The sequence below is a fragment of the Polyergus mexicanus genome, unplaced genomic scaffold, assembly GCF_030449975.1.
Source record: "Polyergus mexicanus isolate NDT 795.1 unplaced genomic scaffold, iyPolMexi1.0 SCAF_27, whole genome shotgun sequence".
NCBI classification, from domain to species: Eukaryota; Metazoa; Arthropoda; class Insecta; order Hymenoptera; family Formicidae; genus Polyergus; species Polyergus mexicanus.
Window position 1 is genome coordinate 3,061,856 of NW_027223347.1, and position 25,492 is coordinate 3,087,347.

The 25,492-nt window shown below is 32.4% G+C and overlaps 1 protein-coding gene across 1 annotated transcript in view; it reads right to left on the reverse strand.

Annotated features, from left to right (window-relative positions):
* Positions 1–25,492, reverse strand: part of Meltrin (meltrin) — a 97,570-nt gene that overhangs the window by 11,263 nt on the left and 60,815 nt on the right. The window contains exons 2-3 of the mRNA XM_070314572.1: positions 19,700–19,791; positions 4,341–4,496 (exon numbers count right to left, since the gene is read on the reverse strand). Coding sequence (XP_070170673.1) covers positions 4,341–4,496; positions 19,700–19,791 — 248 coding nt within the window. The remainder of the gene's footprint in view (positions 1–4,340; positions 4,497–19,699; positions 19,792–25,492) is intronic.

Genomic DNA, 25,492 nt, shown 5'->3' on the forward strand with positions numbered 1-25,492 from the left:
ATGAGATCAGTGCTAGATGTAATGCTTGCATTGCTGCGAGAGGGCAAGATTTTGAACAATATCTGCATTAAATCAGACGATAACGTAAATAAAATATAAATAAATAAGTAAAAAAACGAAAACTTGTTTTGTTTCTTTCTTTGTAATTTTCTCAAAAATGGTGCAAAAACGAGCGAACCTCCAAAGGACTTTCTATCTTAGCTTTTCGATCCCCTACACGCTCCTACAGTTTTGCCATTTAAATTGGAGGACACCCTGTGTATATATATATATATGTAAATATATAATTTTCCTTGCTACGACTCGGGACGTAAAACTGACAAAAGTTCTCGTGTAATTTCATCGCCACGAGTGAAAAATAAGCGCACAGTTTTTTATAAAGGTAAACTTTTCATTAAACTTATGCTTTAATTTTACTTCTCTTCATAAATAAATAGATAAATAAAAATATACAGGATGTTCCTAAATAAGTGCGAAAAATTTTAGGAGATTATTCTTTGTCGAAAAATCAAGGGCGTAAATAGGGTATATATTTATATGAAAGACCCACCTTAATCTTCGACAAAGAGTCATCCCCTAAAATTTTTCGCAAAATCTTTCGCAAGAGGTCATTATTTTCATAAGTAAATTCCTTTTTGAAAAAAATATATCGAGATTTCAAAATTTTTTTAATGCAAAAAATTTTAATTTCTTTTTGAAAAAAAAAAAAAATATATATCGAGATTTCAAAATTTTTCCATTGTAATGCAACAAATAATCACATATACCTACATAAATATATAAAGAATGTAAAGTGAGAATAATAAGTAATAATAGTAATACTTAAAATAAAGATTCATCCCTTGTACATGGGGTTGGGTTGGGTTAGTTTTTTTTTCCCCCCCCGAGGTATAGGTGCAGGGGGAGAGCTCCGCCCCTCCCCCGCCTACGTATTCGATTTTTAGACATAAAAAAATGAATCTACCAAGAATATATTGTATAAAACATACACACGGTGTTAGAAAAATTACCATCAATTGTGTTGAAAATATTGCTGTAACTACGACGTTTAAAAATCGATATCTCGAAAACTATATGAATCGTAGCGCATTGTGGTTTGCGGGGTATTCCCCTTCTGATAAAAAAATCTTATAAAAATGACCTATCGAATCGAGGGGTCCCGGAAATAACATCCTTGCCTCATTCTTTGCGTACGCGCGACTAATTTAGAGTAATCTCGTGCGCGTTTAATTCATGTAAAACACGAAACATCCATAATCATCCTTCACCTATATATGCGTTCAAGAAGCTTGATTCATTGTCGGATGAAAGAAAAATTTTGCGAGAGCGTAACGCGTTCTCCATGGAAAGCGCGTTACGAGGCGTGTCGACGGAATATGAAATTTTGTATTCGCCCACGATAAGCTTATCCTCGCTTCTATTAAATGTAATATCGCGTGCCCGCCGTATTGGAGATTATGTAGATTTATACGACGAGAGAGAGAGAGAGAGAGAGAGAGAGAGAGAGAGAGAAGGAGAGAAAAATATACGTTTCGTAACAGCCGCGTCCTTATTACCGGGACGGTAAATTTCAGAACCGCGCGTCGAGAGGATAAAAGAGGATCCTATATATCCTCGTAATAACTGACTCGAAATCGTTTTCCCTTTGACGGAAGTCACATCTATCGCGCATCTCCATTTTACACATTTCACACGCTTCTGTTTTCTCTTTTAACGTGCTTGAAATTAGTTTATCCGCGCGGATGAGCTGTATTTATACCACGAAGAATGGGAGGTAGATGGAGGGCAGAGTCGTAACCGCAAAATTAATTAAATACAATTGTGACGAAACAGTAAATACGGTGTCGCGGTATCGGCGGTATTCAACGAACTCTGACAGTTGTCGATAGCATGACTTTTGATCCTACATTGATAACATTTCCTTGTCCATGTCATGGTCCAGCTATATTTAACCGCGATATCGCGATTGAGAGAAAAGCTAATCTTTGTAATTAAATAAATAGTATCGCTCTTATTTTTTCCTTATCATTAAAATTTTATTTAAAAATAAACAAGAATACGCGGAAGAATTATAATATTCAGCTCGTTATCTTAGAACAAATCCAAGCTATGACGATAAGGCTAATATTACACTGAACTTTTAAATTCGTTTTACAATTTTATCTTATTATATCATATCATTAAATTTATTTGTAATTTAAAAAATATTTTACGCTATATTGTATTTATTCTATGTATTTTATTTTCTATATAAATTTTTGCATTACAATTTCCAACGTCGTGTTTACTAAGAAATGCTTCAATAAATCCAGAGTCTACTTTTCGTCAATTATAGATAAAATGTAAATTTTTAATTTTTAAATTTTTAAAGTTCAAAATTTTATAGTTACAGGATGTCAATGTTTTATAGTTAAAGTCACAAAGTTAAAATGTTCCACAATGTTCTAAACGTTTAAATATCTAATTGTCTAATGAATGTAACGAACGTATATATATATACCGGAAGCCAAAACCGCAAAGCAAGGCATAAAAAAAAAAAAAAAAAAAAAAATTTAAAATGTAGAGATATAATTATAATATCGAGGCCGCAGAAATGCCTTTTAAGCTTCAAATTGGAAAACGATCGATATTTTATTATCGAGCACGTGTAAAAGTTGCCGCTTTCACCGGGACGATGTAATCGTCGCGCGATTTCGTCATCCAAAACTTGTAATTAATCGAATAACATTGCAGAAACCCTTGACGTAAATTTCCCTAAAATAATACTTCGGGATATTTCGTAGCCGCTGACTCAGTAAACGAAATTTCGCATAATTGCCTCTTCGATTGATACATGTCGCGAACAATATAAACACCGAATACATTTATATCCAATTTTTCGCTTCTCATTTTAATCTCTGCCGCTTTATTTTATTTACCGTATAGGACAGCTAAGTTGAAATAGCTATGGGGAAAAAAAAAAAAATGATAGACAGCGAAATTGGATGATTAACGTGAACAATTTCCGAGTTTTCCGAGGGCGATTTTCGCTTTTTGCGCGAACTCACTCTGTGGACATGTCGCAATTTAACGTATTCTGCGATGCTTTTTCCTCTTTTTTTTTTTCCCCCCCGTCCTTCCTGCCTTTCTCCCACCGGTGCTTGAATTATAAAGCGGAAACACTGCCGCTCGCTTGCAGTTTTATAACGACCCCGTCATTCGCCGACACATTTGCATGCGTTTGCAACGAGACGTCGTATTAAGCACGCAGGCGGACAGACAGAGCGAGTGACTCGATCGATTTCGGCCGAGTCGTTACACCTGTACGTGTACGGTGTGCCTATATCTGTCCTGCCAAGTCCATCCGTGATGACGGCGAACAGATACGACGAGAGAGACGGACATCCGCGGAGAGATTTTTAATTTTCGTGAGACCGGAAGTTCGAGCCGAGCGTGGAATCAAATAAACTTTCCCAGAGATAGATACGAATTCTCCGAAATAGAAATGGTGATCTCTCTCTCTCTCTCTTTCGCTTGAGACGGAAATTAATTTTTATTATAATAACGCCGTTTCTCTCTTCTGACATACACTTTTGTCGACCTGATTATAAATGAAGTATCGTCTAAAGTTCTCCAATGTTGGAAATAGTAATGACAGAAAAGTTCTGTCAGATTAAAATTAAATTCTACGGATGCATCGTAAAATCGATGGTTCTTATAGTCGACTTCTAGAATCATCGTAAAATCCAGATTACTATCCCTCAAATGACTAATCGTAAGGTATAATAAAAAAAGATGTAAACGAATGAGAATAAAAAAAAAGACAAAAATTGTACATTTATTAATTATAATAAACGAGTCTCGAAATCTCTTTTCTCGTGACAGCGATATCAGTCTTAAACAGCTGATTTATGCTTATAATTAACTCAGCAACGTTTCGATATACAACGTCATGCGCGCTCTATAATATAGGACCTTGAAAGTATAAACGAGATAAAACAATAATAAAATAATAATAGCGCGATAATAATATTTCAAAAATTATGCAAAACGTCAGGCAAGGCGCGAAAAAATTACACGCATCAATTGTCCCTCTTTTAGCGATATAAACGATCGTGTGTGTATTGTGTACGATCGTAAATTTTACGTGGCGTATCAAGCCATAAAATGGCGATAATGCCGTTCTTTACGTGGCCATTCGATACGTGACGAATCGTGCGATTAAATGGCCGACGTCGGCTTCAAGTGGAATAAATCTTAGAGACGCTTTCTCGGTCCTCTCCGATTAACCGACGTTGTTTGCGGAAAAGCGGTTAACATGCCATAGTGTGAATACTGCGGGAGTACCCAAGTGTACTTACAACTTTCGACGGGGTGTGCACTTTGTACGTGCCGCGATGCTGATGGCGTTGCTGATAGCCGACCGGAATTAAATCGGTGTTCAGTCGAAGGTCGAGAACACGCTCGACACCGTCCACATTGAAACCCACCGTCAGCACGTCCGCGTGCTCGATGTCCTGAAATAAAAAAAAAATCTAAAGTTTCTGCCCGCAAGTTTTTTTTTTTTTTTCGCTAATGCTACAAAAATGTAAAATTGTAGCGCTTTATCAAAATCTATATTTTGTAACATATTACATGGCGTCTACTGCCTAAAAAAAAAACTTAGAAAAGCTGGAATTCTCAGGAATTTAATTTTTACCTTGAAAAATCAGGGAATTCTCATAGAATTTTATACGAATTCAGGGAATTTTTTCAAAAATTTCCCCTCTTTGATCATTTTGTTCTTATATTGGCAAGCATCAACAATTTGATTGGCCAATGATCGTGAATTATATGTTTCAAATAAATTATAAATATATATCTTTCATTCTTTGGTTATATAAATATTTATTGTTATAGCAAAAAAATACTGAATACACACTTTTTACTCTACATAATTCTTACAATTAATAATAGAAAATGAAAATATTATGCAAATGAAAAATGCTTATCTTATACAAAAGACATTTTGTTCTTTTCAGTACATTTTTAAATTTAATAATATTTAAAATTCAAGTAGTTTATTTTTCCTTTGTATGAGTGAAAAAGCAATAGAAAAGGTATATAAAAAATTCCATCTAAAAATTCTCGAATTTTATCTGGAATTTTGAAGAAATTACTTGAAAAATCAGTGGATGAAACTTAGGAATGAATTTTTTTACAAGCTTTGGATAAACACCCTGTATTAATCAATGATATCAAGTTTATGAGAAATTGATTGGGAAATTAGAAGAGAGGATTATAAAAACAAGAAATAATTATTATAATTTATCATATAAAAAATATAAAAAATTATTGTAATTATAATTACAAAGAAAAACAAAAATTTTGAAAAATCAGGGAATGAATTTTTTTTACAAGCTTTGGATAGACACCCTGTATTAATCGACGATATCAAGTTTATGAGAAATTGATTGGGAAATTAGAAGAGAGGATTATAAAAACGAGAAATAATTATTATGGTTTATCATATAAAAAATATAAAAAATATAAAAAATTATTGTAATTATAATTACAAAGAAAAACAAAGATCTTAATTTATATTCCGTTGGGGTTTTACGCTTATATTTATATTACTATGCATTTATATTCAATTTTTGCCACATATAAATTTCTTGTCTGCAAAAGACGATTCGTCGCGACTCGAATGGTCGAGTAATATAGCCGATCCTTTCTTGTCACACCAGAAAGCCCGATCGCGCACCTGTTGCTTTAATAGCGATAAAAACTATGCTTAGACCTGAGAAAAGAAATTTTCTCTCTTGAAAATTGAATTTCTCAGATTGTGTTGTATCGAACTGCAATTAATTTTATACTCGGATGCTCGCTTCCTTTCATGAAACCAAGTGACTCACGATGAGTATCTAACAACCCGAGAATATTGCTCGAATAATAAACAAGAAAAAACCAGACGTCAGATTTTCAAACTAATTAATTCGGTAGAAAGTTTGCAAAAATAACGTATCTGGCAAAAAAAATAATATTTATCTGACATTCGAATTCTATTCTTGAATTTTAGCAATAACGAAAAAATATAACAATAAAATTATCACATTTTCACGATAAATTTCTACGAGTGATTTCTACGTCTTATTAATCACGAATCAGCACGATTTCAATCCTTGATTACCAGAGTAATGCCAATTATTGTATATCGATGGAACAGCTGACTGTGTGCGTCGCATTTATCGCATTTTCGCTGCGATTAATCCAATTTGTCGACTGTCATATCGTTTTGAAATCACGTAAAACAATTAATATTAGATTACAATTGCGCGAGGCCGAAGGAAGCTCGGTTCGAAATTCATAAGCTCCTCCCGGAGAATCAGGCGCGTACAGCGTCATCCCTTTCGCGTATATACGCGGAATGAATTTGCGAATCTCGTTTGCGCCAGCGGCATGGGCGATGTTTAATTCACAAGAGATACGTCCCAGTCGAGATACTCTTTTCCCGCGAGCGGTGGATGCTGCGTTATCTGCGTAAGCCGGATACCACCGCACCGACGATGACACTGACAGGGCGGTTGACAGCCCGCTCTCAGGTGGTAGACCCGTTAATCCTGAGAGGAAAATCTGGATGAATTTTTAGCCTCGTATATTTTTATCAGTATAAATTAAATTTGCTACACCTTCGTCGATTTCTATTATTCAACGTCTTTAAATGGATTAAATTATAACGACTGATTTGCCAAGTTTTTCATATCGAGATTTTGAAATAACCAGCAAATAAAGTCGGAATCGATCGAGTTTTAAATAATATAATATCAGCATATATATATATATATCTCTCTGTGTCATTTTATTTTAATCTGGATTTCTATTTTTTTTTTTTAATAAAAATAAAATGCATCGCTATACACAATATGGGTAAATGAAGTATGTTTTCCTGGAATCAATTTAAAGGGAAATGTGTCAGGAATCAGCCAGGCTTAGTTGATCAAGGTAGTCGTTGCAAGCGATGTTTTAAAAGCTTACGCGATCCCTCGGGTTACGTTTTATGTCCTTCTTACAATTTACATCGACGCCAAGAAGAATATAAAGAAAGCTTCTAATCAACCACCTTTCGTCCCGCGCGTGCAAAGTCGGAGCAGCGCGATGTAAGCTCGTCTCTTAATTACTCTAAGTGCCGCGTTCAATTGAAATTGTGGCAGTAATTACGCTCGAATACGTAGATAAATCGAACGTAGGTACTGCGCCAACATGAATTATTGATTAACCTCCTCGTGCTCTTCGACAGCGAGCGTAATGCCGTGTCTAAAACACCCTTGTAAACTCAACATTCTATTTCTAACAAATTAAGTTTTCCAAGCAGAAGATGATAATATTTTATTCATAATAATAATAATAATTTCGTTCGAAGCCATATAAAAGATATAGCATTTTGAAAAAATTATTGTCACTCGATTGCAGATTAAAAAAAAAAAAAAAAAAAATTGCTGACGTATCTTGATTCAAAATCGTTAAGTGTGTGACTAAATTTTTTTTTTTTCTTAATACACACGAAATTATTATTATTACAAACAACTGTAAATAAAATATTAATATTTTCAATAATATTAAATTCAATTCAATTTAATATTATTTTAAATCCATGTTTTATTTATAATAGAAAGTTGATTTCACAATAAAGTTTTATTTTATAATAGAAGAGTGTATTTAATAAATTAATTTTCCAGAATATGATAGCGTAGTATTTCACTTGCAGTTGTTTGTAATAACAATAATTTCGTTCGTAATCGAAGCTAAAGAATATAGCATTTTGAAAAAAATTATTCACTAGATTTCAGATAAAAAAATCGCCGACGTGTGTATCTTTATTTAAAATCGTTAAATGCCTTTTTTTTTTTTTTTGCTAATACAAGCGAAATTATTATTATTACGAACAAGAAACTAGCATTTTCAATAATATTAAGTTCAATTTAGAATTTAATATTATTCTAAAAATATATATTTTTACTCATGATAGAAAAGTCGATCTCGCAAATAAATTTTTATTTTATAATAGAAGAATCACGCATATTAAAAGTAGAAAAAAGATATATGTATTATGAAATTAGCCCGTAAAAATATCGTACGATGATAGAGAGGTGCAAATTAAAATTAGCTAACGTGGTAAAACGCACGCTTGTTAAATGACGCGCAGTTTATAAATGATCCCATTAAACTTTTAGGACAAAAATAATTTAACTGCTATTATTTCAAAATATACATATCGTGAAAAATCTAAAAACAGAGTTTCTCTGCACATTATAAAGTTTCTCTATATTTATAGGCGGGTTAAAAAATTGATTTCCAAAAAGGAACGCATTAACCAAATTGAGGTGAATCTTCAATGTAATATCCGCAAAGTATCTTATATTGTATCGGGAGACAAATGGCGCGGTAACGATATTTCTTAGAAAGCCATCCAACTATACCAGCGTAACACTGTGTATGGATCGACAGTACGTTCCTTTGAAATCCTTTCAACGTGGTGTATATCATTGTCCAGTGACAGTTAGCAATCTATACTTGGCTCGCGGCCACCGCAGAAACCGTTTTTGATATCGTATCGTTGCTAGCTCTTGCAGTGGCACGACCCGCATCCGTCTTTCGTCGATATCGGGAAATACATACAAACATACACACACACACATATATATATATATATACAGGGTGGGGCATTTATATTGAGATATCTAAATATCTAAAAAATAAAGCAAGATAGAAAGAAATGTTTCGGACAAAAGTTGTTCGGTTCTAAGGGGGTCATAGGATGGTGCGATTAGTTTGATCTTGGGTGGAGGCGCTTGGGAGATTTCAATGTCAATCTTGTTTTATTTTCTTTACACCAATTGATGTCTCTCATTTTTCGGGCTTAAAATATTAAGGTAACATCATTGAAAAATAAATAATTTTATGAGATATTTCATAGTTTATGTAAAATTATGTCGAAGTAAAGTAATAAAATAAAGTATAAAATATCTCGTAAACTATTGAAGTTTTGGCCATCATACCTCTATAACGTTTTATGCAGAATATTGCAAGGAATCGATTTATGTAAAAAAAATTGGGATATTTCCGTTTCAAAAAACAAGATTGACATTGAAATCTCCAAAGCGCCTCTACCCAAGGTCAAACTAATGGCAACAATGGTCTTATGACCGAACAACTTTTGTCCCAAACATTTCTTTCTATCTTGCTTTATTTTTCAGATATTTAGGTGTCTCAAGTGCCCCACCCTGTATATACATATATATATGTAGGAGTGTGACACTAAAACAAGCCAATTTTGTCAATAAATTCATAAATGAGCCGTTTTGGCACTAAAGAATCAAAGAGTAACGAGGGCAAAAATCATTGAAAAAAAAAAATATTTTTTCAAAATTTTATTAATATGGTTAAATAGAGGTATTTTTACCATGGAATTTTTGTATAAAACATTTTTTAATATCTCGAATAATTTTCGAGATATATCGAGAGAAGCGAGAAGCTACTCCATATAAGAGGAGTGATTTCACCCCTTAGAATCGTTTTTGGGCCGCAACTGGAAATATCTAAATTCATCTATTTACCTTCTCTACGTGTATGTAAATTTTCGTCATAATCAGAATTTTTTCATTCGCAAGATTTCCTTGTTAGTCTTTGATTCTCTGCCAAAACATATGCTCATTTGCGGATACGATTAGCAAAATTCGCGTTTTGATGTGTCTCATAACAACATAAAATTTTGTCGATCTAATTCTGGGACACCCTCTATATATATAGTATATATTAAAAAAAAACACCTTTATTCAGTTAATCTTTTCTTGGCAGAGATAATTGTCTCTTATATAATTAATTCCCCCCTCTTTGCAACATTCGCGGGAAAACCGATGCCAATTTTCTCGGACAAAAATTCCAAATCGACTATAAATAGATCAAAGAATTCATATATAAATAGTAACTTGTGCTAAACTCTAAACATTCTAACGCGATGCATAAAATAATTGAAAAGCATATAAAAATACAGTCATTCTCCATAGAATGTCGTGGAATTGCACGATAGTTAAAACAGGTCCGGGAGTGTCGCCAAAGTAAATGCGAAAGCTCGCGAAGGGACTCTCGGACACTTTTTGCTCTTCGCTCTGTTGGCGCATCCCAAACAATTTATCCGGTAAATTCAATAAACCGCATTATCCGGCTGTTGGATTAAACAGACGGTAATCGTTTCAACTTTTCCGATGGAGAGAGTCGGGTTTGCCTTCGCGTCGTTCGCATGTCGACGGGAAAAAATCGCCACGCTTTTAATCCCGTCAGGAGAATCGAGTTAATCCAACGGAAGAAAAAAGGAACGTATAACGTCGGAGGAAAAAAAGGAATGAAACGCCCGATAAAACACAGAAGAGGGAGAAAAAGAAAAGCTCTCCTTCAGCTACCAGTAAAACTTGGACGACGCGATCCTTACGTTTCATTCATTGTGAATACCCGTAAACTATCCTCGCCCGCGGAGTTTCCGGAGTTTCCGCTTCCGCGGTTCTTCCGCGCGTCGATTGTGCGTGCGCCCCCTCCTCGGAAATTCCATTTTTAAGGAAAATTCTGGCCACCGGAAACTTGTCTGCCGTCAAGAAAGACAAATTGAGAGGGACGTTCACACAAATAGAAACGCACAGCACGATTCAGCCAGAACTTTTTGATTAATCGCGTTCGAGAGCAATTTGTGTTCAACATTCGACGGCAATTACTACAGCTTTCATATTTAAATATAGTTTCAGAAAAACCTCTCTCCTCCCCTTGATTGTCAAATAAAATTTTACGTGTTTATTTTATAAATAAATAAATAAATATACATATATAAGATAAATGAAATTAAGATGATCACTTTTCTATGGGACATGCTGTATTTTGCGTATATCTTGAATTATAATTACTTACAGAGTGTCTATTCAAAGCTTGTAAAAGAATTCCCTGAAAATTTCCTGATTTTTCAGATAATTTCTTTCAAAATTCCAGGTAAAATTAGAGAATTTTTAGATGGAATTTTTTAAAATAAATTTTTTTTTATCTGCGTTTTCTAAAGCTTTTCATTCATACAAAGGAAAAATAAATCACTCAAACTGTAAATATTAAATTTAAAAATATAAATGAAAAGAACTGAATGACTTTTATAAGATAAGCATAATATTTTCATTTTTTTATCATTAATTGTAAGAATTACAATAAAAAAAATGTGTATTAATATTGTGAGAATTTCAGGTTTTCCAGGGTGTAGACATCCTGTTAATATACAATATTTATATCAATTATTTTCTTAAGATACTCGAAATCTCTGTTAGATAAAATTCAGTATTTTTTTTACTATGAACATGTAATCAAAGAGAAAGATATATTTGACACATATATAATTCACAATCATTGTCCAATCAGATGCTTGCAATATAAGAACAAAATGATCAAAGAGAGAATTTTTCAAAAAAAATTCCCTGAATTCGAATAAAATTCCACGAGAATTCCCTGATTTTTCAAGGTAAAAACCAAATCCCTGAGAATCCCAGATTTTCCAGGTTTTTTTCAGAGAGTAGACATCCCGTTAATATATTTATATAAATTATTATCTCGAGATACTCGAAATCTCCGTTCAAAATTTGACTTAAAAAAAAAAAAAAAAAAAAAAAAAAAATTTAATGTGCCCATTTTTCGCCAATTCTGCAATACTCTAAACGTGTAAAAAAAGAAGCAAATTAAGAAATTAAAATCTCGTATACGTATTAAACGTGGCTTGGTATCGTGTAAAAAGAATTTTGCACATTTTAAATTCAATTTTTCCTAAAGATAATTCGAGCGAGCTCGAATTCATTTCAACGATATTCGCAAAAATTGCTATTATTTTTTCGTTATTTTTCTAACAGCGAAGAAATATTTTTATTACACGCCGAAAGTAAAAAAGCTGAAAACTATAGATTATTTAATGTCATTGCATAAAAGCAAAAACCTGATCTAGCAAATTTATATACAATATATATATATATATATATATAAATTTGTTAATAAATGTGTGGAAATAAGAGATCCTTTATATTTATACAATTCATGTTTGCATTTCGTTTCTATCCCTGCGATAATGATAGCAATACAAATATAATATAAGTGAGATGTCTGTATGTATCACAGCATCACAGTTGAAAAATTTGTATTAAATTTAACAGATTGTCCCAAACGATCCACACAAATCCTTGTGTTAATTTAACATAATATGGATACATTAAATGATGATACTAATACTATGTTAATATTTTAATACAAAATAAATATAAACCTCATAGTTAATTTGAAATAAATTTTCTGTAAAATCAACATATTTTTAATGATAAAATTAACTTGGGAAAATGTTATTGACGATCTGTAGTCACTGTCGCTCCTATTGTAGAATAAAATCAATATTTTTTTTCTGTAAATTTTAACAGATAAATCCTGTCACTAATGATATGGAACATATTTATTTATTGTGTAAAATTAAAAATAGGTGCACATCGTGTTATTTTTACACTTTTTTTTTCAATTGTTTTAATAATTCTATAATTTTAATAAATAAACAATACTTGAGTTCAATTAACACAACAAAATTTTTTTCTTCGCATTCGATAAGTCGAAATGTTCCTTCATATACCGCCGTTAGGAAAAATTTTTCTCCTCTCGCATCAAAGCGATATTTCGTTGTATTTTTTTTTTTTTTTTTTTTTGTTTGCAAAACAAAATTCCCGCCAATTTTGTTCAACCGCTCGATAATCATGCATGGACCTAGATTAATTTTTATCGGGTAATTTTTCTAAATATATGTTTCTATTTAATATTATATGTTATATGAAAGTACGTGTCGCGTATGTTATTTTTAACTTTGCAGGACTGGAATTTACATTTTCCTGACGACGACGATCGGAAAATCGCGCGTTTCGCACGCGTGTCGCACCGCACGAGCAAATGCGCGCATTGCCGTATTCATTCTCACGATTACGCCAAGGTTGCAGTGAATCTGTGTTTTCTTTGTACAGAGCTTTCCCTCTCTCTCGCGATATTTCAACACGCGCTGAAGAATGCATAATAAACCGAACGCTTATATAAACTATTTATATCGTGAAGTGAATTGTAACATCGTAATTTATCTCATGCTTATGATGATTTTTCTACCAGAATACTCAAAAATACCCTCATATGAATGTAATAATAAAATATTTAGAAAGAGGAAAAAAAAAGGACAATAGATCGTTTATTTTGCTGTGATTTTTGGATTTCCGTGTCTAACGAGAAATATCACACACAATATTTTGTACTTAAACCTTTTTGATATTTATATAACCAAATTTCTTTCTACAATCTCTTGTTCATATTAATTTCTTATTTATTTCTTATTTATTTTATTATTTTTTGAGATATATATATATATATACAGGGTGACAAATATCTAAAAAATAAAGCAAGATAGAAAGAAATGTTTCGGACAAAAGTTGTTCGGTTCTAAGGGGGTCATAAGATGGTGCGATTAGTTTGACCTTGGGTGGAAGCGCTTGGGAGATTTCAATGTCAATCTTGTTTTTTTAAATGGAAACACCCCAATTTTTCTACATAAATCGATTCCTTGCAATATTCTGCATAAAAAGTTATAGGGGTATGATGGCCAAAAGTTTAATAGTTTACGAGATATTTTATACATTATTTTATTACTTTTATACATTATTTTTTACATTATACATTATTACATTATACATTATACATTATTTTTTACATTATACATTATTACTTTTATACATTACTTTTATACATTATTTATTTACTTCGACATAATTTTACATCAACTATGAAATATCTCATAAAATTATTTATTTCGCAATAATGTTACCTTAATATTTTAAGCTCGAAAAATGAGAGACATCAATTGGTGTAAAGAAAATAAAACAAGATTGACATTGAAATCTCCCAAGCGCCTCCACCCAAGATCAAACTAATCGCACCATCCTATGACCCCCTTAGAACCGAACAACTTTTGTCCGAAACATTTCTTTGTATCTTGCTTTATTTTTTAGATATTTAGGTGTCTCAATATAGATGCCCCACCCTGTATATATATAAATTAGATTTTTATATTCTTGATATTTTATTATTCAGATAGTAATATTACATTTGTCATATATTTTTGCAATGCAGTACATTGTTGGAAAATATGTTTTCTTGTTAAAAAAATATGCCGTTTAAAATTTTTGTGCGAAATATTTAACACATACGTGTATTAATTTAACATATTGCTATTGTGTTAATTGAAAACAAATTTTAAATTATTACAACGACTAAAAAACAAGTGTAGAAATAACACAATGTGCACATATTTTTAATTTTACACGATAGATACGTTCTGTATTATTAATGACAGGATTCAAAATTTACAGTACTGTTAAAATGTACAGAGAAAATATTGATTTTATTCTACAATAGGAGTGAGAGTGACTACAGATCGTCGATAACATTTTTCCAAGTTAATTTTATCATTAAAAATAATGTTGATTTTAAACAAAATTTATTTCAAATTATTGTAAAGTTTGCATTCATTTTTTAAATTCCTACAAAAATTTGTGTGAACCGTTTGAGATATGCGATATGTAATCAATTTAAGCCAAATTTTTCAACGGTGTACGCGATAGCATTGACTTGAGAGTCAGCGAGCAACTGTTAAGCTCGAATTTACAAGAAAAGGCAGACGGACAATACTTTTGCCGCTCACGCTTTTAATGCTCTCCGCATTTTCTGATTCTGTTCTATCGCACTATGCCTTTGCAAACGGCTCTGGCACATGCACACAATATCACTTACAGAGGTTCGTCGTAGTTACTTTGCGGAATGAAAGAAATCTTTAATCGTCCTAGACGACCAACGCCAAGCTCGCTAACAGAGGAAGTCTCGTTTCCGTAGTTTGCCGCCACCGCAGATGTGAACAAAGGACATGTCGTCCATATGATTACCGCAATCTAACGTGGAAATTTACATTATGCACCGCGATTGATGCAGTTCCGTTTTCAGTGAGGTAATATTAGCTCGAATTTTTTAATTAACTGAAATAATTTCGTTGATCCGCTGTGTGTTTAAAAAGCAATTAAAAGTAATTGAAAGGTTAAGACTAGAAAATAAACTTTCACATACTTGATATAATTTTAGTAAAAATAAACAATATAAGAGAGATTTTAATTCTAAGAATAATTTTCTAATATATGCTAATGAATGAAATTTGAAATTACTTCGTACGTGTATCTCACAAGTTACAGAATTTCATGAATATCGATGTCAGAGTCTAACAGATATCAAAAAATTGCGCCAATTGAAAATAAAAAATTATACAAATATTTTAACCGAAGACAGTTGCAAAAAGTATCTTTTTTAATTTCTTACAAAAATAATGATATTAAAAAATTGCGTCAACTAAATAAAAATTTTGTTATACATATAAAATTTATTTTCATTTTCAATATTAAAAGAAAAAAAATATATCCGTTAATACAAAACATAAAAAAGCAAAATAAAAAAATTAAAACTTCATGAATATCGATGTCAAAGATCTATAAACATATAATAATATCTTGACTTTAAAATCATATTAAAATTAAGAGAAGTTGAAAAATTATGAAAGAGCTACGTATCTTGTAAAAATGTCTTGTAAAAATATTCGGCAAATTGAAAAGTTGTTACTATCTTTCTTGTACATTAAAAAACCTTTGAAAGATCGCACGAGCGCGCTCTATTCCACAAGAATATATTAATTAAAGGTTAATCTTCTAATAATGACAGCAAACTTTATATTCGCGGAAGATTAATCGACCGCGTTTCACGCAGCTAATGATGTACATATTTATAATCCAGTAATTATGTGAGATCTGATCTAAGTATGAGATAATACTATTATAAAAAATTCCGCTCTCTCCGGAGACTATTTTTTTTTCAAAAATATGCCATTTGTTTTAAATTGATATCTAACATTACAATATGGTTTGTGATTTTTTTTAAATATCTTTAAAATTTTTCAGACTAAAACTAGAAAGACTGAAACTCAAGATTACTTTTTTTTTTTTTTTTTTTTTTTTAAATATGACGCTCGTATAACATAATCTTTATTTGAGTCGATTTTTCATTCAAAACATTTTTGTGTTTTTGCTTGATTTAAATTATTAAACTTTTGTTCTAAAATTCCTGCGCTATATATACAGGGTGATTCTAAATAAGTGCGAGCAATTTTAGAAAATTCTTTATGGAAAATTAAGGGCAGTCTTTCATATGAACATATAATCCTATATCGCTTCCTGAGGAAAGGACGTAACAAATTAAAAAATGAAATTTGGTAGACACATTTTTCAATAAAAGGGATACTTATTAATATTTGCTTTTTTTTAACTCCAAAATTCAACTTCTCGTAATTAGAAATCTATGCCATTTAGCACCGTGCTGTGCATGATAATACATTTTTTTCTTCAAGATTATTGATTTTACGAAAAAAATAAAAGAAATAACTAAGTTTCTAAAGGAATCAAATTTTCTAATGCATATTTTTAGGTGATCATATTCCGGCCCGTTAAAAAATTCTAATAAAAAAACGAATAGAAATTATTAGTTTCCCCTTATAACGATACGGGAGGATTAAAAAAAATATTAATAAATATCTTTTTTATTAGTGGAAAATATCCGCCAAATTTCATTTATTTAACTTGTCCAAAAATTGAGAAAAAAAAAAGAAAAGAAAATGAAAACCTAATTTTCATCTCCCCTTTTGGAAAAGTGTAACTCCTCGGGGAGGGGTATAGGAATATATAATTTATATGAAAGGCCCCCCTTAATTTTCGACAAAGAATCGTCTCCTAAAATTTTTCACATTTATTTAGAATCACCCTGTATATATTATATAGTGTTGCGATTACGCAGCATGCATCCGCGACGACTGCTCTGGATAAAGGCCAATAAAATGAATTGTTCACGATATTCGAAGACGCGAGAATATCTCGGAAGAATGTAGCTACACTAAAACGCAAGCTACTACACGCGATAATCCGCCGCCGTCGTCACCTTTTATCGTTATATTTATCGTTCACGAAACGAAGGGCGATATCGTTTGATAAAATTACTTTATTGTTTGACATGGTTTCTAAGCACGTGCAATTCTATAAAAAAATCGTAGATATCTTTTCGCTTATTGGTAATACAATAAGAAAAGCGCGATCAGCGGCAAAATTGACATATTTATAAAGATAATTATATTGAAAAAATGGATGTAATGTGTGTAAATCGGAGAGTTTGAATTTATTTTTCAGCAGATTGTCGATTAGAATGTCAGAGTAAAAATTAGATTTCTTCTAGTATTATTAAATATTTATTTTCTTTGTATATATTGCAGATTCTAACAATTTAATAAATTCTAATATAATTTAATTTAATTTAATAATTTAATTTAACGATTTTTAATTTAATAATTTAATTTAATTCTAATAATTTATAAATTATTATTTAAAAAAGTATATATTTTTTAAGCATTCTCTCTCTCTCCCTTTCTTCTTTTCTTTTCTAATAGTTAGAAGATCCCTCTTCTTAATATAAGAATTCTCAAATAAATAGATAAATTGCATAACGTCGTATTGTAAATTCAAAAGTTTAAATCACAAGTGAAAGATTTTTTTTTTCTATTGCGCTTATTTCGTTTTTTATTGCGCGAATTTTGGCCTATGTATATATATATGTGTGTGTGTGTGTGTGTGTGTTTGTATATTACATATATACTCTTGTAAAGTGCAGATATACCGTAGTATCTGTCAAGCAATGTGAATTCAAAAGATATGACACCGGGACATGTATATGTATACATCGGACATATAAATTCTGTTGTTATTCCTATAAACGTGCATTTTTCTTGCCATCTTCTATTATGTAATACATTGCTCCGGAAAAAAAAAAAGAAAGCGAAGATAGAGGAAAGTCCAGGAATGTTATGCTGTATCCGGAATAGCTTTCGTAGAAATGAAATATATTTATATTTCCCTCTCGACATATTGTGTATCTGTCTAGCAAACGGAATGTTTATTGCGTAGTGCCGATCCAAGAAAATATTTTCATTTTGTCTATTCATACAGGATTCACTTCGACTATATTTCCAACTGCTTTCTTAAAATTAATCTAAAAATTTACAACATCTTTCATTTATTCGAATTTTCAATTTAACATAGTTGAAAAACGATATTAATAAACGTATTAACACTATTTCCAATATCATGAATATATAAAATTCCAATATATAAAATTTGAAACATATGTGACTAATTTTTAAGAATTCTCTCTCGATTCTTTTCACGATAAATGTTAATTATCAATTCTTTTTTTATTCGACAAATATAATAGATCTAAGATTTTTTTTTTATTTTTTTTTATAAATATACTGTCTTTTTTTTCTTAAATGAGCTCTCTTCGATGGAAATCGAAGAAAAAAAAATTATTCTTTCTAATTTTATAATATATGTATTTTTAATTATTGGATTTAAATTCTTTTTAATATTGATTATTTTTAAATATTAAAATTTATATAATTTCTTTCTTATGTTTTCAAAACAAACTTTAATTTCAAGATCATCGACTAAAAAAAAAAAAAAATAATAATAATTATCAAATATTGAATTGCTTTTTTTTTAGATTTATTTAATAATTATTGATATATAAAAATGAATTTATCTCAAATTTTTATAGTAATATAAGAGGTAAAAAATAAATAAAGTAAATAAAAGATGGAATTTGACTAATTATCATAAAAGGATATTGAATGACTTGAGCTCCCTCCTCTGTTCAGATTAAAAGGATAAATATATTTGTTAAGTAAAAAGAAGAAAAATCAAAATTTCTATCGTTCGGATAGTATCCCCTAAAATTCAGTCACATGGAGCGAGTAAAGACAACGATTGCTTATCTTCTTCCATAGATTTTTCCAAGTTCACCTGGCAATGATGATCGACAAATGAACTTCTCTCTCTCTCTCTTTCTCTCTTTCCATGGCCGTCCTATCTAAGAGCGAAGCGATCCTCGTGGCGGGTATTTGTTCCCTTGTATTCGCTGCACGCCCAGAACATTTGCATTGAAATTGTTACACCCGGCGCCAATACACGTTTCGCATCGTAATCCAGCCGAGCAAATGGCGAACGTCGCGTGAAAATTCGTGGAAAAAAGGCATTCGGCGACTGCTGATAGCGAACAATACGCTATGCCGAGAGAAGGTCACGAATCGTGAGCGTTAAACATCTTCGAATCTCCAGAATATATTTGGTAAATGATATTCATACAAGTAAAATGTGATTTCTTTTATTTGATTTAATTAATTTTAATTAATTAACTCCGCAAAGGAAAGAGAGAAAATTGCCGACAAGAAGAGCTCTTTGTGGCCATAAAATTTTTACAAAAGAATATAATATCTTTGTACGGAAACCGCTATTGCAATTCACTTTTATGAGCCAAGTATTATACGATATCGTAGTAAGAGATAGAGAAAAAGTTTTCATCCGAGTAAAAGCCTCGAGTGTCAAATTTTATCATAATGCGATCGAAGAAAATTTAAATGACGTCATAGAAATTCGAGGATACAGTTCAAGCTAATATTTCATGGAAAACTTTTAAATTTCCTTTAGTTTATTCAAAAATAAAATCATGCATTCGTACTCACGTTCTCTTTGGTCGATGAGATCTGCCTCTTTGTCCTACCGTGGTATACTCGTGGTCTCACCAGAATGTGTCTACTAAAGTCTGGAGACGGACCTATAACAATTCATTAGACCAATGTTGAGATATTGGGCTTGTAGTAAAGTGCACAATAAAATACGAACTTTAATCCTCAGTCTCTCAAGACAAAGTAAAACGCGTAAACTTGCTGTCTTATATATGGTTTATCCTGAAGCAACTTCCCAAAATCATTTAAACTATCGAGAATTCTATTGAAAATGAAGATAAAATTCAAATATTAATAAATAAATAAATAAGTAAATAAATATATATATATATATATATATATATATATATATATATATATACAGCATACAATAAATTTAAGATTTAAAAATGTTAAAAAAATCAAATAAATATAAAATTTTATTAATTTTATTTACTTATATACTTTTAAAAGTTAGTTTTATCTTAATGCAAAAAAGAATTTTGTATTTTTGTACTTTCGATATTAAAAATACTTTGCGCTTTCACTTTGTGCCAAGTTTAGTAGTTTGGCTTATAAGACAAGTGGCTCTTACAAAACTATTCAAACGTTAAGATGCGACAAGCGACGTTGAAAGAAAGATGCTCAACGTAAGGGGAGTCTACATCGTAATACGAGATTTTTACAAAGCTTTTTACGAAGCTTCCACGTTAATGAATATAGTTGGCGAACGTTCGTATATCGATCGAAGTTGCCAGCTCTTACACTTTTCTTCGAACATCAACCATCATCGTTTTCGTCTTTTATGCATACACGCATTACCGAAATTAAATAACGCATCAAGAAAATTTGCTTTCGCATGCAAAAAATAAAAAAAAAAGTATGTAATATTTAATGCATTGCTGAAGGACAGCGTCAAATTTTATAAAATTATTATTTGCAGTTTATTGTACAAGCACTGTTAAAAATTCATAATCGTAGAGATCGATAAAAACAAGCAACAAAATTTAATAATTTTTTTTTTTAATACCGTTTTCAACAAATTCTCGAAAAGAAAATATTTTCAATGGCAATCGGACCCGTATCGATGTTCATCGAGCGTTCCCAAAAATTGCGAGGTTCCTTTCGCAAACACCGGAACTATCGACCTATCCAGTAGCGTAGGAATTTATTTTTCGATTCGAGCGAACGAATCTAACGAGACGATACCATTGGAATTTATTCAAGCAGGAAGAAGCGGTCTTTGAATCCGGGAAATTCGTACAAAAGCGCAGAGGCAATTTCGACAGACTCGTAAAGATAATTTGTACGAATGATTTTTTGCTTTTGAAAATAAGAAGAATAAGATTATATAAAAAATCGTAATAAAATAGATTCACGCGAGATTAAAACAAATCTGTGGATATTATATGACTTATTTAAGTGAAATGTGAAATATTTTATTTATCACATTTCTCTGAAATGTATACGATTAATAATATAGATGATAAATTAAAGTGAGTTAGATTCATTAATCCCGTTATTAATATACGGTTGTAATTTTGCAATTAAAAATTATCTTATCAATTATTATTATCGTGAAATAATTAAATAATACTTTCTTATTATAATTATTAATTAATAATTTAATACAACTTCGTATTTATTGATTTACTGCTTTCAAACATCGCCGTATTCGAAGCATCGTATCCGTGTTGTGCACGTAGGCGAGAAGAGGGATTGGCTGGCGCGATTCGTCATTCTGTCAACTGCATATTAAGCGCGCTAATTCTTCCCGTGTAGGTGGTAAACGGATTGAAATTATTACTTAACGTTTCCTCTGTTTCTCGCGAGCATCGCGCAAATCTGAATTTCAATTAAATTCAATCGCGCACCATCGATATAGACATCGAGCGGATGCGCGTAAATTCATATTCAGCATCGACGCTTTTATTCCTCGATAATAAATCCTCGATATATCGACTATCGAATTTGATCGAGAGAGAGAGAGAGAGATGCCAGTTTAAAAATGTTTCAAAGTATTTTATCGGTTATCGATACATCTATTGAATGAACGGTCGACGAAATAAAATTTTTCGGATCACGATTCGTTTTGAGTCATCCATTTTAATATTTGGACGATGACTATTGTGCTGATTTGGCGTATATTTCTATGGAAAAATTTTTATATTTGCTTTACGACAAAAAAAAATAACGATCGATCGTACATTATTATCATCGTTAATCATTCTTCAAAAAAAGTAAAGCAGAATTGGAAAGCGTGCTATCTATTTTAGCTATTTTAAGACGCGTTTTCAAAGTTGACGCAGCGAGAAAGGCTACATAGTTGGAAAATTTATTTTCTCGTTAAACAATTTTTTTTGTTAAATATTTAACACTTTCATGCGTTAATTTAATAATATATTGCTGTTGTGTCAATTGAACTCAGTGTGTTAAATTATCGAAACAACTGAAAAAAAAAAGCATAAAAATAACACAATGTATACATATTTTTAATTTTACGCAATAAATATGTTCCGTATTATTAATGACAGGATTTATCTGTTAAAATTTACAGAAAAAAAAAAATATATATATATTGATTTTATTCTACAACAGGAGTGAGAATGATTTCAGACAGTCCATAACACTTTTCCAAGTTAATTTTATCATTAAAAATATATTGATTTTACACAAATTTTATTTCAAATTACTTTGAGGTCTGCATTTATTTTGTGTTAAAATATTAACATAGTATCAGTGTCATTTAACATTTAACCATTAACATTTCCATATTATGTTAAATTAACACAAAAATTTTGGGACACGTTATATATGTTAAATTTTACACAAATTTTTCAACTATGTAGACCTAGATTCTTATCGGATCCCTTGTTCACGTGGTTTGCTTCGAATGCAATTTGAATGACAGACGGACGCGCGAAAGCGATAATACAATAAAGCTTCCTGCGAGAGTGAGCGGCGACGTGCGCAATAGATCGCGATCGCTTTCGGGGACGATTATCAGACAGCGTCATCGTCGTATCGCGAATGGCATTGTCGATCAGTTACAAAGTGGGTCAGCGTGGAATTTTGATTGACTCTTTAAAGCGTAACGGCGAACGAACGGTGCGTGTCCGCGTGAGTACACGAAACGTGTCGCGCGAAGCGCTCGCACATGTGCGACGACATTTATGAGAGCGAGATTGACGTCAATGGAGGTTTTTTTAAAAAAAAAGAAGAAGAAGAAGAAGAAGAATGACGCGTAAAAACGGTTCTCGCGAATATATACGAAAGGCGTCAATGGCCGCGAGAGAGAAGCATCTTGCGCAGCGACCGAACTCTTTTTTTTTTTTCCATCGCTTCCACATTTCGAGGAGCGAATGCCTCTAACTCTTATCCAGGCCTCACCGGATACGAACGTTTTTATCTTCGCTCGTGAAATGAAAGGATGTTGGTTTCTTCATCGTGTGAACTTTAAAAAAGTCAGATACAAACATATTATTAAAAATATTATCGAGTAATTATTGATAAGATTTGCTGTTTCTTTTAAAAACTCATATGCATTTATGTCATGGAAGGAAATATTGACGATAAAATTCAACCGGCGAATTATCATAAAAATATGAAGTTAATAAAAGTATTATCTTCGATGAGCAGAACTCGAGATGCGCTTCTACGCAAGTAGAAAGAGTTAAGAGAAACGCAACAGTCTGTGATTTGGAGAAAAAATATTTTTCTGAAATACAACGAATATACATACATATCAAGAATCACATCGCAGTGTCTTAAGTAATCCGACGAATAAATAACCGCTATACGAGCGACGTAGAGACAACTCACACAAACGTAAAAAATTCTACAAATATTTACCGCGAAAATATTTAGGCACACGCGACCGGAGATGAGTTGTAATAACTTGCCTCGAGATTCGATATAGCGAAATGCATTCGATATAGCGATACGTCATTCCGATCGACCGGGTTTCGCACGCGTTTCATAAAATCTGTCAAATGTCGCTCCGTCCACCGTAAGAGAGAAAGAAAAGGAGATATTCACGCGTGTCCGAGCGGAATTTTTCTTTCGCGTCGCAACAAAATGACACGCGTGAACCGAGCTATCTCTCGCTGGATGAAAATCGCCGCTTCCGGCACGCCGGGCGTTGCGCATTTTCCCAGTATTTCCGCGGCGACGATTTGCTCGGACAATTCGGCCACCCGGTTATCCGTTGCCGCAGCACGCGGATGTTACTCTCTCGTCCGGATATTAAAATTCCCCCGTCTCTCCCGTATCGCGGTACATCCCGGGGTTGATACGGCCATTAAATTCAAATAAACTTCCGTCCGTCGTTCCACGTTTCTCGCCCCCGCAAACAACGGATATTTAATATTTGAATAATTGATTAATACCGCGATATGACGACCGGACTGCATACGCGGTTTCGTGCTAATGAGGTTTGTATTAAATTGCGGATAAAAACTGCTGCTCGCATTCGTTTGTTGGGATTCATCGGGAAAAGCTCTCCCTTTTTATCGTCAATTTTACGAATCCTCCTCTAGAGCTGTTACTTTTAACAAGTTTGAAGATTCAAAGCTTCGAAGTTAACTTTGAAGAATATATTCGCGCGAATGGCAAATTCATTCAGGGAACTGTGTAAAAATGTTGCAAATAAAAGGAATTATTTAATATCAAAAAAATATGTAATTATTCAACATTGATTAAACGCAACATTCGAAATTTTATTCGGATTTTATCATATAATTTTATAAATGTATACCTCGATAGTATAATCGCGCTACTATTACCTTTATATTAATTAGGACTGGTGATTTGCTTCGAAGGTTAGGCTAACCTAACCTGATTAGATTCAGGTTAGGTTAGAACCTTCGTAGCTTCGAATGCCGAAGCCTTCGAAGCATATGACCAGTCCTAATTTCCTTATCTCACAATTAGCCTTTTTCCTTCGGAAAAAAAAAAATTCGACTACCACTTAATATATATCTTGTAAAAAAGAAATTTAAAAAAAGGAGTAGTAAAATGCGCAGAAAGACACTCTTACGCAAGCGTCTAGGTTACGAGAAAGAGGATTACGCGTAAAGTTGCAATTATTACAGAGATCCTTGCGATTCGCAACATGTGCGCCTTATCCTGCAACATTACGAAATTCGTAAAATAATAATACAGCGCAGTATCGCCGGTACTACGAACATCATTACACCGTGCTAGCTTGTCTTATCGCCATTATTATCCTGCGCGGAGAGTTTTATACGCTTTCAGATTTCTCTGCTTCTCCGTTCCGTACGTTATGACGTAACGTCGCTATGCCGTTCGTGACAGGTGCACTCGTAGGAACCAAGTCTCGTTGCCTTCACTTCCGCCACTGTTCTCTCGACTGAATTACCACAATGGTATGCAAACGGAACAATGCGAGCCGGAATGATAATTCTCTCTCTCTCTCTCTCTCTCGCATCGATGTAATTGAACTATGTATCTCCAGCTATCTCGCAATTACGTTACGATGGATTTAAGCCTATCGGGTAACTCGTTACGCTGGGCAGGGTCGATTTGTCATTAATTTCCTGTCGGACAAGCGGCTGTGTACGATGCGCACAGGGGCGGGAAATCGGAGCCGGTTATACAACATCTCGTGTATCGCGAGAATTCTGACGACTCGTTGCGATCGCTCGCATGAATCATCCTAGCTGACGTTTCTCGAGCCAGCCTCCACATTTGTTCTCCGTTTGCCGATCAATTTATGATAATTGTAATATTTCATATCGTTTACTGTAATTTGATCAGCAAACATGCTCCGCGAGCGTTAGCGACATTGTT